General features: G+C 39.9%; 1 protein-coding gene across 2 annotated transcripts in view; it reads right to left on the reverse strand.

Annotated features, from left to right (window-relative positions):
• CNTNAP2 (contactin associated protein 2) overlaps positions 1-13,856 on the reverse strand; it is a 1,145,700-nt gene that overhangs the window by 208,444 nt on the left and 923,400 nt on the right. For both annotated transcript variants that reach the window (XM_040592035.1, XM_040592036.1), the window contains one exon: positions 10,282-10,438. In XM_040592035.1, the coding sequence (XP_040447969.1) occupies positions 10,282-10,438 (157 nt within the window). The remainder of the gene's footprint in view (positions 1-10,281; positions 10,439-13,856) is intronic.

Raw genomic sequence — 13,856 nt, forward strand, 5'->3', positions numbered from 1 at the left:
TAATAACAGCCAAGCATGCACCGCAGTCTTCATTTACCCTGTAACACATGTTGTCACAGATGTCAGATGTCTTCTACATAGGACTGCACTGATTCAGAAAAAAAAAAAAAAATCAGGAGAGTCCTATAATTTAGGAAGAAAAGCAAAGCACTCTCTTCAAGAGCTAAGCCGTGTTAGGTACAGAGTGAAATACATTGCGCTGGTCAGCACTGGGGTGATTTCATCTTCATGGCATTGTACTGAGGGCAGAGTCATTACTTTTTAAGTTAGCACACAAATAAAAGGAGGAGGAGGAGGAGAAAATAATTGGCAGCTGAAAGTTCTGCAGCACACAGTACACTGCCCTTACCTGACAAGCTGTGACAGTAAGGTCATTTACTTTAAAGTTAAGACCATACGTTTTTCATTCAGACTAAAAATTCTGTGTATTTCTAGACAAGACATAGCAGACATTGTTGTTCCTGGTCCTTTCATTTGTCACTCACACTAATCATGAAGTTTAATAACATAAAGAATACACATATGCTGGGAATTATATTTTAAATCCTCTGCATCATAGGAAAAAAACCCATATATCCACATTTTCCTGTTCTAATTCATTAGTCTCTCAGATATTTCTTAGAATACTCCAGAAATACCAGGGTGTTTCCAACAATAGCAGGAATATCCCAGACAGTAATAACTTCAGATACCTAATTCTGATTTTTCCACCACTGTTGTTGGGTGATTCTGTCACTTACAGAGATCTGGATGAGACCAGCTGCTTGTGACTGGCTGGAATTGAGGTCAGGTAAACACAGGGAAGCCTGAATGGCAACAGAAGTGAGGTAGGCAGCAGGATGAACACTCACATTTTGTTTCACAGTTTTTTACAGATGATATTAATAAACAAGGATAACATCTTGTCAGCACTGTCCCCTCTGAGCTCAAGCGTTCCTGCTAGCACTGAAAGATGAATGAACCTGAAGTCAAATAGAAATCATCTTCATCTTTAGCGGGTTGCTAGAATTCAACCATTTTTACATATGCAGCAAGGTAAAAGACGCTGCTCATGATGCATGAAGAAGTACAGATTCCCCTTTCCTCACCCTCAGCTGTGCGGGTTTTTGTATTGCTTGCAGGATGAAAAATCATAGCAACTGCAAAATAAGCACATGGGACTGAATATATAACACCAAGTAAGAAGGTGTCATTTTAATAAAGATAAGGCAGGCTGCCACTTATTTAATGTCACAGCAATGTCCACATTTTCTTGTGTTTTCAGTTTTGGAGAAATCTAAGACTCAGCTCCTCAGCTGTTTGGTCACTGCCCTGAACCACAAGCACTAAAGGAAGTGCTTTCTTTAATGTCAACGAGTGGGATGACAGCTAAACATCAAGTGGCATCAGCTTCTTATAAACAAAGCCACAATCCAGTCCCAAAGGTGAATAGTACAGAAGGAAAAGAGAAAACAGCAGTAATGATTGCAAGTTTCAGGATTCCCCAAACTCTTAGTGCCCTCAACCTGTGTTAGTAGTTCAGGCTGCAGATCTCTCAGGTCCCATGAGCTACACAGATGTAGCCAGTTGTCAGAGCTTGCATGGAACATCTCGAAAGGAGCAGCAGCAATCTGGGAGATCCTGGCTTTGCCCAGCTGCTGGAGGAGAGCTGTCAGCTGTGGGCTATGCATTAGCAATGCAATCCAAACATTAGGGAGAGCTCCAGGGCAGCAAGTACTGTCCTCCAAAGGCTACATAAATGCAGTAGCCTGAACACTTATCGTGCAAGAAATGCTATGCCCTTCGCTTGCCCTCAAATTAACTTTTAAATCACTCACATTAGTCTTATATACATATTTATAATAGTGTGAACACTGAGGAAAAAAACTAGCCCTTTTGTGTTAGTAGACAACCTTATCTGATACAGCCCTAAAGTCCTATGGTGGTACTGAGCACCAGAAAAGGCAAATTTGGAAGGTGCTACCTAGCACATCTGTAGCATGGCCAAGTGCTGGCTGGAGCTCATCTCTCCGTTTTATCATTTCCATCTCCCAAACTCTTAATCTGTTGTTATCAGTAACAAAAACATTCAGCCTCCTCTCGTGGGAGAAGCAGAACAGAGGAGTGCATAATGGACAAACACAAGGTGTATATGGTTTCTATAAAACAAAATAAAGAGCAGGTTATAAAAAAAAGAGGACGGAATTAACTTAACGGGAAGATTCCACATTTTTTTGGCATGCAAACTCTGTTTCAATATTGCACACCAGTTACAGCTGGGAAATGCAAAACAGGCAGCAGCCTATTTAATACCCACTCACTGGACCCTTTTCCCTACTAGACTAGTTTTAATGGCCAAACTATAACTAGTAGGAATGAACTTCCTGGCTTCTGGCTATTTGCTTTTCTGCTGCTGAAAGTTTCAGCTCAAATCTATCAGTCATTCAGAAAAAAAGTACAACCAGCTGTATTAAATCCAACATTTTCCAAGGTCTGAATGCCTGGCTTTCTGTCTTTAGTGTTCGTCTTCACACAGATTTTCATTCTGTGCCATTACGTACTGTCACAGTGCTAGAACTAGCTAACTTTTGATTGATTGGCATTCGCTGAATGCTAGGTGCCAATGTCAATGTACAGAGGAACTGTGAAAGGTAACCCTAAAAACCTGCAAAAGACTGCCTGCATTTGTAAGAGTACAAGAAAAACAACCACATGAAGTAATGCAAGTTGTCAGCTAAGCTTGCCTGCCTTCCCCCACAAAGCTGGTTTATTAAGCATAACTAAAAAATAAGTTTTGATATTTCAACTTTTATACGGTAGACAGATGTAATTACTGCACAAAGTTATAACATAAAAAACAATTACGAATTGTGTTTTCCACTTTGTTATTTCCAAGATGGCCTTTAAGCTCTGAAGATGCTGAATTACACTTTTCAAAGTGGTGTGGCCTAATTCCACAAAATTTCCTCAATTTCTAAGAAATTGAGGCTCATCGTCTTTTTCAGATGACATACAAAACAGCAGGACATCATGAGTCCTACTAGATATTTCTCTGTTCTTTTTTTTCTTTTCTAGTTTCATGTAAAACAAACCAGTATGTTTTACTGTTAAACACAGGCCTCTGTATTTTAGCAAAAATTTCTGGTTTGCCAGGTACTGCTTAAACATGTGGCTAAACTGGAAATTTTCCAGACATACTTATAAATATATATATATACACACATATATATATGTATCTTGGATGTTTATAGTCATGCATGTTCTTTATTGCAAATTCTATAGTCCTTCCAGTTCTTTTAGGTATTCATATTTGATCCCTTTTATTTCTTTAGGATACATCTACATAACACTACAAATAGTAAGTATATTTAATCCAAATGTAATCAAGTAAAGTCAATGCTAAATTCTCAGGGGTTTTTTTTGTTGTTTTGTTGTGTTGGTTTTGGGGGTTTTGTTTTGTTTGTTTGTTTTATCTGTTTTGGGTTTGGGGTTTGTGGGGTTTTTTTGTTCGGTTTTTTTTTCCCCCCACAGAGAATGGGTAACCTAGTCACTTCTGATCACATAACACCTCTATGGAAACTCCAGTTGCTGCCTAGATGAGAATGTAATGGTAAAAAAATATCCAAAGACATTGTTAGCAGCTTCTAATGAAGGACAGGAGAAGCCAGTGCCATGTAAGTGGCCAGCTGTCTTGGCATCAGCAGCTGTTACTGGCAGCACACAAGGTTAAAATCCAGATGTATTTCCCAAAGTGCCTCAGGTAGTCAGGAACCGAACCATCAGCAATTTCAATGGGAATTAGTATATATTATACTTAAGCCTTGACATCTATCAATAGCTCTGGGAGCCTCTGACATCCTGCTAAATCTGGCTGCAAATGACCTACCTGTCATTGCCACAGCCAGGGGCCAGCATTTCAATGCCCATCCATATTCCTGTCACTCAACTCATGTCAAGCTGAGCCTGTTTAATCGGCTTTTCTCAGGACCTGAAACTTTCTTCTGAAACCCCCACTGAAGTATTATGAAGGGAAGGGGTGATGTAGCCTGAAGAGCATTCTGGCAAACACCTCACAAAAATAAAGAAGTTGTGCAGGCTCTGGAGAAAGAAACTTTAATTTCCAAACTGTGACAGAGGATAAACAAGAAAATGAGGCTCTCTCCTTCTGTTTTCATTGCTGGTTCTGTCCATTTGTCCAAACCACTGTTACTTTAAATTCTCTTTAATCCCTTTTGATCATCTTTAGGGCCACGAAGTAGTTGAAAGTTTAGCAGACACACCAATAGTCAGCAGTGACATCTCTGCCCTACTTTGTAACCTGAAGTGCATCCACATCAGGAAAAAAAGCTGCTTATGTCACCTTTTCCGAGTAAATCCATGCACAGGATTGTATTATGTCTTCTCACATATTGTAGCTGCTACATAAGAAAAATTAAGGAGACTGTGTAGAAACTTTGAGCCTCCCCACCTCCCGCTACCAAAACCTTGGCTTACGGGCCAATCTCAGTGTTAACTGACTTTACAATCAAAAGACAGCAGCAACCATTTGTTTTTTGGTTTTGTTTTGTTTGGTTTTTTTCCCCAAAAACCTTACATTTTATCTAAAATTACTCATTTGAAGAAGATTTCATTTAACAGTAACCCAGAGAATTTCTTGCTACTAATAACAGCAGCCTCAGTAGTTTGTTTTCTCAAGACTGAGGCAACTTGACTTTGAATGTCAGCTGCACACCCTTTAATGAGCGATTTTTATTACCAAGCAAAACTAATCTTTTTCTTTATAATCTTATTCACTTACCTCTGAATTAATTTCATTTTGTACAGAAATCATGGTTAATTTGGGACTAAGGTTCATTTTGCTATATTGCTCTTGGTGAAGCTCTTCCTGCCCGTGGTTTTATTTCTTTATCATGACAAAATGGTTGCTTAATATTTAAATTGCAGCAGCAACAGGGGCTTCTCTTAAAAATCAGGTTATATTTTAGATGATGTGTGCAAATACACATGCATTTGAATTTCATCTCTCATATTCCCTGCCAGTATCTACTGTTTGGCTTCTCTACCATCTGATAACCGACACTTTAGGCATGCACTAAATAGCTCTACAACTTGCAGAATGCTTTTTTTCTATTTTACTCAGACAGACAAGGTGTAAAGTTGCTCAGTGAACTTTTAAAAAGCATTAACAGAAAAACCATCCAGGTTTATCAAGCCTACAGTGTGAGCAAGTCTCTGGGAAAAATTACTTTGTAACTGAGTCCATTATTACAACAGCTGGTTCTGTACAAAATCACTGATATAGTTGGTTAAAAAAATCAAATCAAACACAGAATTTAGGAAAGACAAATACTTCAAGCCACTTAAAAATCTTTAATTTGTCCCCTGTACCTATCATCATGATACAGTCCTTGACTAGTCGCTGATTATTATTTTTTCCAGAGGGCTCCAGTATAATTCAATACAGGAGGCAGACAATATTCATTTAGTAAAACAGAGCTCACTGTCCGAATCTACTCTCATGCTTCAATATGTGGACCCTATTTTATATTTAATGTGTATTTCAACACTTTCTATAAAGACTGCATTTTCTCTTTGGCTTTTCTATAATCCTCATTACTAGAGTAGATGATTGCTTCATAAATCTACCTATCTTTGCAATACCTCCATGAGGTGGGTATCTGGCATCACTTCCTTTCTACAGATTGGATGTTAAGGCTGAAAGATGTTATAGTTAAAAGCAGACATACATTTTTAGTGCTCAATTGCAGATGCCTACAGGCATTTTTTGTTGGTGGTGCTTTGGAGGACAGCATTAGATACATTCAGAAAGAATGATCACTTACCCCGGTTGCAGCTCTGAATGTTTAGTATTTCCACAAACTGGACCTCTGGGTTTCCAGTTAGGTGTCCAGAAAATTAGGATCAAACTGACTGCTCTGTGAAGAAAAACCTTATGCAACTTGGCAGGCATCACACAGGAATGTGGTTCCAGAGGCAGTTAGAATCTAGTTCTCCAGGGAAGCATTCTCCTGCCTTTGCTCCAGATCATTCCTCAAACTGCAATTCCCTTCTTAATTTCTAAATTATTTCAATCTTCTACGATAAAAATTGTATACAATATACTACTTACACTACATCATTCTGATTTGGCCTGAGTCGCCCTTCAATGACTCCCCAATCTTCTTTCAAGAGTGCTTCAAAATCTGAATCTCTGCTCTGAAACTCTTTTCTTCACCTTTCCCACAATTTCCACTTAGCAGACTTCATTTCCCATTCTGCTCTACCTTTTCTAGTGTAGCTGTTGCTCTAGCTTGCCAGCTACTGCCCACCGCCCCCTGTGCCAGCGCCTCTTCCTCCACCAAAGAAAAAAATCAGACAAAACCTTTTCCCACATTGTCTGGGCAGGAGCAGGAAATCCCTGCAGGCATACCACAATGAAGTGCTGTGCTCCCAGCTATGGCCAAGATGTGCAATTACTGCAGAAGTCCCACCTGGCCTCTCAGCCCTAGTATGGCATTTACACAGCCCTTCTGTTCTAGGGGACCGTAAGTTCTTGGAAAATAAGTTGTGCTGATGAGCTAGTGACAGCTGTGGCAAGCTGCTTTGTCAGTCTGTGAGCTGAGATGCGTCTGCTCATCAGAAGCTGCAAAGATCCCTCTCTAATAGTAATTCCCACACTGTGCTGGCATAGCCATATAAGTCTGTTACAAAGGCTTATGAGTGTCCATGTCACGATGCCTGGATTTTAGTCCTGGTTCTCTCAGTCAGTCCTTGCTTGGGGATCCTTGCATCCTCCTCCCCTATGTACTACAGTAATGCTCCTAATATTCCTAAGCTAACACTTTTTTACCTCTAAGGATGAGAAGACATACGATCGTTTATGCAAGAGTTGGAATATGTGAAGTTGTACACGTGAAAGCAAGGTTTGAATGGATGTGAGGGATGCAGGCCTCATCACCGACTGGATGCGTCTCCGAGCCTCCTATAGTGGCCTCTGTTCTCTCCAGGCTCCCCTTGCTGCCACTGGCTGAAGCCACCTACTCATGGCAACTCTCTGAAAGCGCTGCTGCAGATACCGTGCTCTAAACCAGGAGCTGTCTTGCTGTCACCAGAGTGGAGCACAGACATGTTGGTGGCCCTGGTTAACATCCTGCCCCCAGTAAGGGGGAACCTTTGGGGGAACCTCCAAAGCCAGTGAGGTCTCCTCATCTCTGGAGCTCACTTGCTTTTTATCCATCCATCAACTTGGCTACAGAAAACTCCCAGCTACGGTTCCTCAAAATAATTCCAAATGCCAAAAGGTATGGGTTTGGAATGGGCTAGATTCTGCCAAAACTAAACTGCAAAAATGAATATTGAACAAAATGTTCTTAAAGACTATAATGAGGCTTTCACTTCTTGTGATTTACACACACCAGAGACCAAAACTGTTGTATAACTATTTTTCATAAATTGTCCTGTGATATACAGTATTTTTCCTGAAAAAATCAGATACATATCCAGAGAAATACCATATAAATCCCTTCTTGTTTGAAGTTCTGAGAAAAATGTTGTATATCTATTATGGCAGTAATTTTATTTTAGATTTTTAAAAAACTTATAATTACATTAATCTGCTTATTAATAGATTCCATATAATCTCTGTGCTTATAGGGGGTGTAAAGATTACAGAGGAAGACCACAGAGTGAACACCACTTATTACATTATCATCTCTGACTTAGAGAAGCCACAACAAGAGATCAAAAGTCAATGCGATTTCCCCCATGCTTTTCCCTTGGCATAAAAGAAAACAGTCAACATATGGTAGAGACTATCATTCATGGATACGCATCCAGTGCCTCAAGCAATGAAAAACATAAGTGCTCCTAATTCTGCCATTATTGTAATTATCATTACAATATCTTCCTTTTATTGTTACCATTTTGACGCAGAACCAAACGTCCCTCCTGCCACACTGCTCTAGTGCCTATGTTTGCGTGATTGTCTTCTGACTTTATATCCTTCACTCTCTAGATAATTCTAGTTCTGAAGTTTGGCACCACGTCCGATTCCTCTGTCTCTGACTTCTCTACCTCTATAGTATTCTATAGTTCACCCCATACCATCGCTAACAGCGTACTGGCATGACAATTTCAAAGCTAAGGGTGGCAATATCTGTGGCAATGTTTGATTTCTCATGTCCTAATCTATCATTTTTGCAGGGCCTGTAAGATTCCCTTTGTTACTCTAAATTTTTTATTTTCCATACTTTCTTCTTGCAGATGACACGAGACTGGGAGGAGTGGCTGCTATGCCCGAGGGTTTTGCTGCCATCCAAAGGGACCCTGACAAGCTGGATAGATGGGCTTACAGAAAGATCATGAAGTTCAACAGGGAGAAGTGTGAAATCTTGCACCTGGTGAGGAAACCCCCCATGTGTCAGTGCGTGCTGGGGCTGCCCAGCTGGGACACAACTTGGCAGAAAAGGCCCTGGGGGTCCTGGTGGCTGCCAAGTTGAACACGAGCCAGCAATGCGCCCTTGCGGCCAACAAGGCTAATGGTATCCTGAGCTGCCTTAGGCAAAGTATTGCCAGTGGACAGAGGGAGGTGATCCTTCCCCTCTACTCAGCACTGCTGAGGCCACACCTGGCGTGCAGTGTCCACTTGTGGGCTCCCCAGTACAAGAGAGGGGTGGACATACTGGAGAGTCTAATGAAGAGCCACTAAGACGATTACGATACGGGACTGGAGCATCTCTCTGTGAAGTGAAGCTGAGAGAGCTGGGACTGTTCAGCCTGGAGAAGAGAAGGCTCAATGGGCAGTCTCATCAATGTGTATAAATAACTGCTGGGAGGGTGCAAAAATAACAGAGCCAGGCTCTTTTCAGTGGTGCCCAGTGGCAGGACCAGAGGCAATGGACACCAACTGAAACACAGGAGGCTCTCTCTGAACAGGGAAAACTTCTTTACTATGAGGGTGACCAAGCACTGGCACAGGTTGCCTGGGGAAGCTGCAGAGTCTCCATCCTTGGAGATATTCAGAAGCCCTCCAGACAAAGCACTGGGCAACTGTCTGTAGGTGTCCCTGCTTCAGCAGGGGGTTTGCACTAGATGAATTCTAAGTCCCTTCCAGACTCAACTACGCTGTGATTCTCCCTACTCTTTTTTTTTTTTTTTTTTAAATCGCTGACATATCATTAAAGTTCTGTAGCTCTATATTCATTAGTAGATGTATGAATTTCTCAATTATCACAAACTGGTTTATGAGCAAGTATTGATTCAGTTACCAACAGGTTGCTATTAATGGGAAGAGTGTTCATAAAAGTATGGTCCCCACTGGTCACCGAATATTGCATACCATATGAAATATGATGCTGCCTGTTGTGACAGACAGAAACAGTTAAAACTTACAAACGAAGTGCTCTAAGAGCACAGAGAGTGTCTCACAAAATGATGATGAGCTTTATGAAGTAGTTTCATTGTCAGAGTATTTATGGGCAATATCAGAAACACAAGTTTAATTCTCTGTTCTGCCTGAAGGGATTTAAACCCACATCAATTACCTCGCAGCACACTGCCCCTTACCCAGACGTAAAAGGGGTAGGACTTCCTCAGTCCCTCTGTTAAAATTTTTCCACCTGGGATGAATTAATAACTATTTATTAGGGAAGAAACTAGGACCAATTCTCCCTGTCTCATCCCAAAAGGCCTATAGGTTTGTATTCTCAATCAACAGGCCAATGAATATTTAATTGTCTCATGCAAAGTGCAATACCTTCCTCTGAAATACAGAGCCTCATTCCATATTACACTTTAAGCCTCGTTCTTAACACATTTTTCTCATGAATATGTATAATGGGGGTTGGAGTCACTAGATGAATGATTTCAACTCTCTCTCTCTCACTCTGTAAGTAAATGCAGCAATAGTACTCCAAAAGAGAAAGGAAAAAAAAAAAAAGAAGTTGCAGAGATAAAATTAAATACTGTACTGTAATGTAACTGAATATGACAGAGGCAAAGTTGCACAGGCAGTCAACATGCTGCCCTTTTCTATAAGGACTTGCAAGTTTAGCATCCTTTTCTATAGCTCAGTTAACTTGAAAATGTAAATAATCTCCTTATATTTGACAGTCACAGATATCATGGACAAAATGGAAATGAAGAGATAGGTAGACACTTTGCAGGAGGGACCATAATTATTTTTGCCCTTGTTCTTTGGTAAGAAAGGAAATACACAAACAGAAGACATTCAACGTAAGGGCAGTGCTGTAAAAGTTACGAGATTCTGGTCATTCTTACCCTGCCTTCTTGCAAACCACTCACCATTGCTTATAATCGGCGTCACAGTTGCAGTAGTACTTGGGATCTGTACAGTTGCGTTCGATGCCGCAGGCACATTTTTGAATGCCAGGTCCTGATCCGCCCCAGTAGTAGTGCTTCTCATTGGCTTTTCCAACCCACCAGGTATATGGATTCCCTTCTGCAAGGAATTAAAATGCAAGGTTACAATGCATCAGAGAGGTAGGGCTCCAGAATGCATTAATTGAGCTCAGATGTTTAATATGCAGATGTTAACAACACATAACTGGACAGCCATCCTACAATTCTGTCAAACACACACTTTCATTATTATTGAGAAATTCAAAGAACTCTGCCAGGTAAACAAAACATCTTTTCTGTATTCACATGATTCATAATGATTGAAATTAATTAATCTTTTTATCTTGTATGCTTGTTGTTTAGCTTTTTAATTGTTCTCAGTTTATATAATGAAAATACATGGGCAGGTTCCATAATTATTTTCAATTAATTTCAAGTTTATATAGCAGGCTATCAGATGGATTATTCAATATTTGACCACATATGCTGCACATAAAGATTAATTCATTTTATCTTTTATTTTTTCATAAAAACTTTGAATTGGAAATTAATCTGTCTTCAATTGAAAACAAACATGATCATCATGCTCTCTCCAGCTGGTCCAAAGCAAAGTGTAAAGAGATATTATACAACTCCTAAAGCATCTTAACTATTTCTTAAAAATCTATGTATTTTTTTTTATTTAATACTTGAGCAAAGGTGATCTGAACTTTGATATAATCACATTTCTTGGCATTGGGTCTGTAATTTGATATTTTCATATACTGCTCCAAGTTTATTTCTAATACTTTTTGGACTAACTAAGCCTCTTATGTATAAATAAATAAATGAACTCCCTCTACTTTAATTTCTAATTTGAAAAAACATCCTTACTGAAAAGTTTTTTATTCCTCCAGTTCAGCAAAGCACTTAAATATGTGCTTAACCTCAAACCCATGTAAATAACTCAATCATTCTCAATGTACTTGTCTTCATGATTTTTCACATTCAGAAAACATGACTGAACTCAGCCTATAAACGTGTTTCCTTAAAAATGTCGTTTTCCCTCATCCAACCTGCTGCTGGTATTTCCTCATTTAATCAAACAAAGCTATTTGCATGGAATTCACTTATTAATCATTTTTACAAGTAAAATCCTACATAATAGATATTCTTCTTTTCATAATTTTCTATTAGTGCATCTCACTTGTACATCTCCAAAAACTACATCCATAATCCTAAAAATAGCCATTTCAAAATTACATTTCATCATCTAGACCATAAATCTACTTATCCCAGACATATGTTTGAAGTAATTCATACCGAATGCTAAAAAAAAAAAAATCCCAGACACGGAGAGAACAACTAAATAACTGCATACGTTAAAAAAACACCCAACCCACAAAAGACACAGCTCTCTGAAAACACATGCTTTGTTCGATGCTTTTGAGTTGTTAAACATTGTGTAAATAACGCTACTGAAAATAGGGTAATGTGAAAAATTCGTGGTGGCTGAAGCTTTTATTAGATGTTACGATGCTGCACAGTATGACCATTCAGCTCTGGTGCTAATGCAATGGGTACGGTAACAGTGTGCCGTGATTCTGGACTTTAAATTGGTCATTTTAGTTTCTGTGACTCAATCACCACAGAACTGAGTGCTGCCTGTTGAAGTGTGTGCCATGTGAACGCTGCAGCAGCATCGCCAACCTGCAACACAATCTATTAGATACAGGAGTACGTAGCCCTGGCTTCCAAAAGATTATTTGAAAAGCATTTAAGGGTAAATGTTACCTTTCCACAGTGAGTGATAGAAGGGCTTTTATTGATACAGGATCCAACTACAGCATTAATGATATTTGAAGCTCCTATTGTAATTCTCCCCACCCCCCCCACCCCCCACCCCCATCTTTGAAGTTAGTCTTTATGCTGCAGTGGAAATACCGTAGTTTTGACTGTTACTCAAAATTCTCTTTGTTTACACCTTTCCTGTCAAGTGAAGGATTGCACGATCCAGTCAGCAAGCACTCCACCAGGAAGCTAAACTGCTAATTAAGGCACCAGAGGAAAATGAATGACTTAGAATTGTCAAAAGGAGGATAAAAAATTCAGAAGCAGGTAGAAATGATTAAAGCAGATGACGGTGATAGCAGAATTATGGACTATGGCAATGGGTGTCACAGACCGCTATGACAGACACAAACAGGGCATGTTTTAACTCATTTAAATGGCAAATGGCATACAGTTTTAAACCCAGAATGCATTCTAGCGTAGCCAGAGCCATTTTTCACATCTATTGTTTTCCACATGCACATACACTAGTTAGGGATCTGGCCCCATTTGGATGCATGCCTCCTCACTCTGAAGACAAGACCTATCCATAGGCCTGGGAACACAAATTAATTGAGGAAGATAGTAACATGCATGATTAAATTTCCAGAAAGCTCAAGGAAGGAACATAGGATTTTAGTGGGTTTACATTCAATACCAATTCTGCCAGCCACCCCCACAACCAGCAATTCCTTTGTGGACACCTCCAGCAGCCTGTATCTGCCCAGCATGTTGTGCCAGGGCTTGCACCAGAGGGGTTCTTGGCAGACAGCTCTCATTAGCTGGCTTTCCATTAGCACATAATGCCATGCACTGGAATAGGATGAGCCTCATGCCAGACCATCGTGCACCACAGTGGCCGTACAAGAGTTTCTGAAGGTCCTTGATAGCCTATGGTTAATAAAAGAAAAAGGTGAGGAGACACAGTTGTGCCTCATTTGCTCTGTGCCAGCCAAATGACAACAGCCCTTTGGGGCCTGCCTTCCTCTTCATGTCAGCCAAGAAAAAGATGAGCAGCATTTTGCCTAGAGTTCATAAGCTCCAAATCAGGAGTGCTATGCAGATACACTGCAGACACTGCTGTGGCTGGGCATAACAAACAGCAAAACCCTGCACTGGGGAGACTTGAAGAATAGAAGAAAAAAAAAAGCTAGGAGAGAGAAGGATGCATCAGGCAGGTAGAAAAATATTTAGCAATAGGACCACTCTTTCCCTCTTGTGCTTCACCCTCTTTTATAGACTCCTTTTGAGGATGTGAACCCTTCTGCTTTTCTGCTTCAGAGCCCTTTGCTTTTTTTTTTTTTTTTTTTCTTTGGAAGCTGTTGGAAAGGGCTGATCCAAGTAGAAGTAGTAGTACACTCCAACACGAAGATGGATCATTAACATATGTAATTCTAAGCATCAGGCTATTTTATCATATACGATTATTCTGCAAAAAATATCACTACTAGTGGTCTTATGATGTTAAAAGTATATAAATTTAGTTTAAGGACAAAAACCTGTGGAAGGCAAAAGTTATACATAAAAGTTATCAAGTGTATTGTGATGACAAGTAATACCAGAAGATATTTCCTCTGGTTTTGAAGTTTTGTTTACCATAGGAACAAATTTTCAGTCACAGGATAGCTTTTTTGTTGTCATTGACTGATTGGTTTCCTCCTCCCAAGCTTTTGTGGACAAATTGCATTAAGAGAAGAAGGAGTGGAAGG

The sequence above is a fragment of the Falco naumanni genome, chromosome 4 (genome assembly GCF_017639655.2).
Source record: "Falco naumanni isolate bFalNau1 chromosome 4, bFalNau1.pat, whole genome shotgun sequence".
Taxonomy (NCBI): Eukaryota; Metazoa; Chordata; class Aves; order Falconiformes; family Falconidae; genus Falco; species Falco naumanni.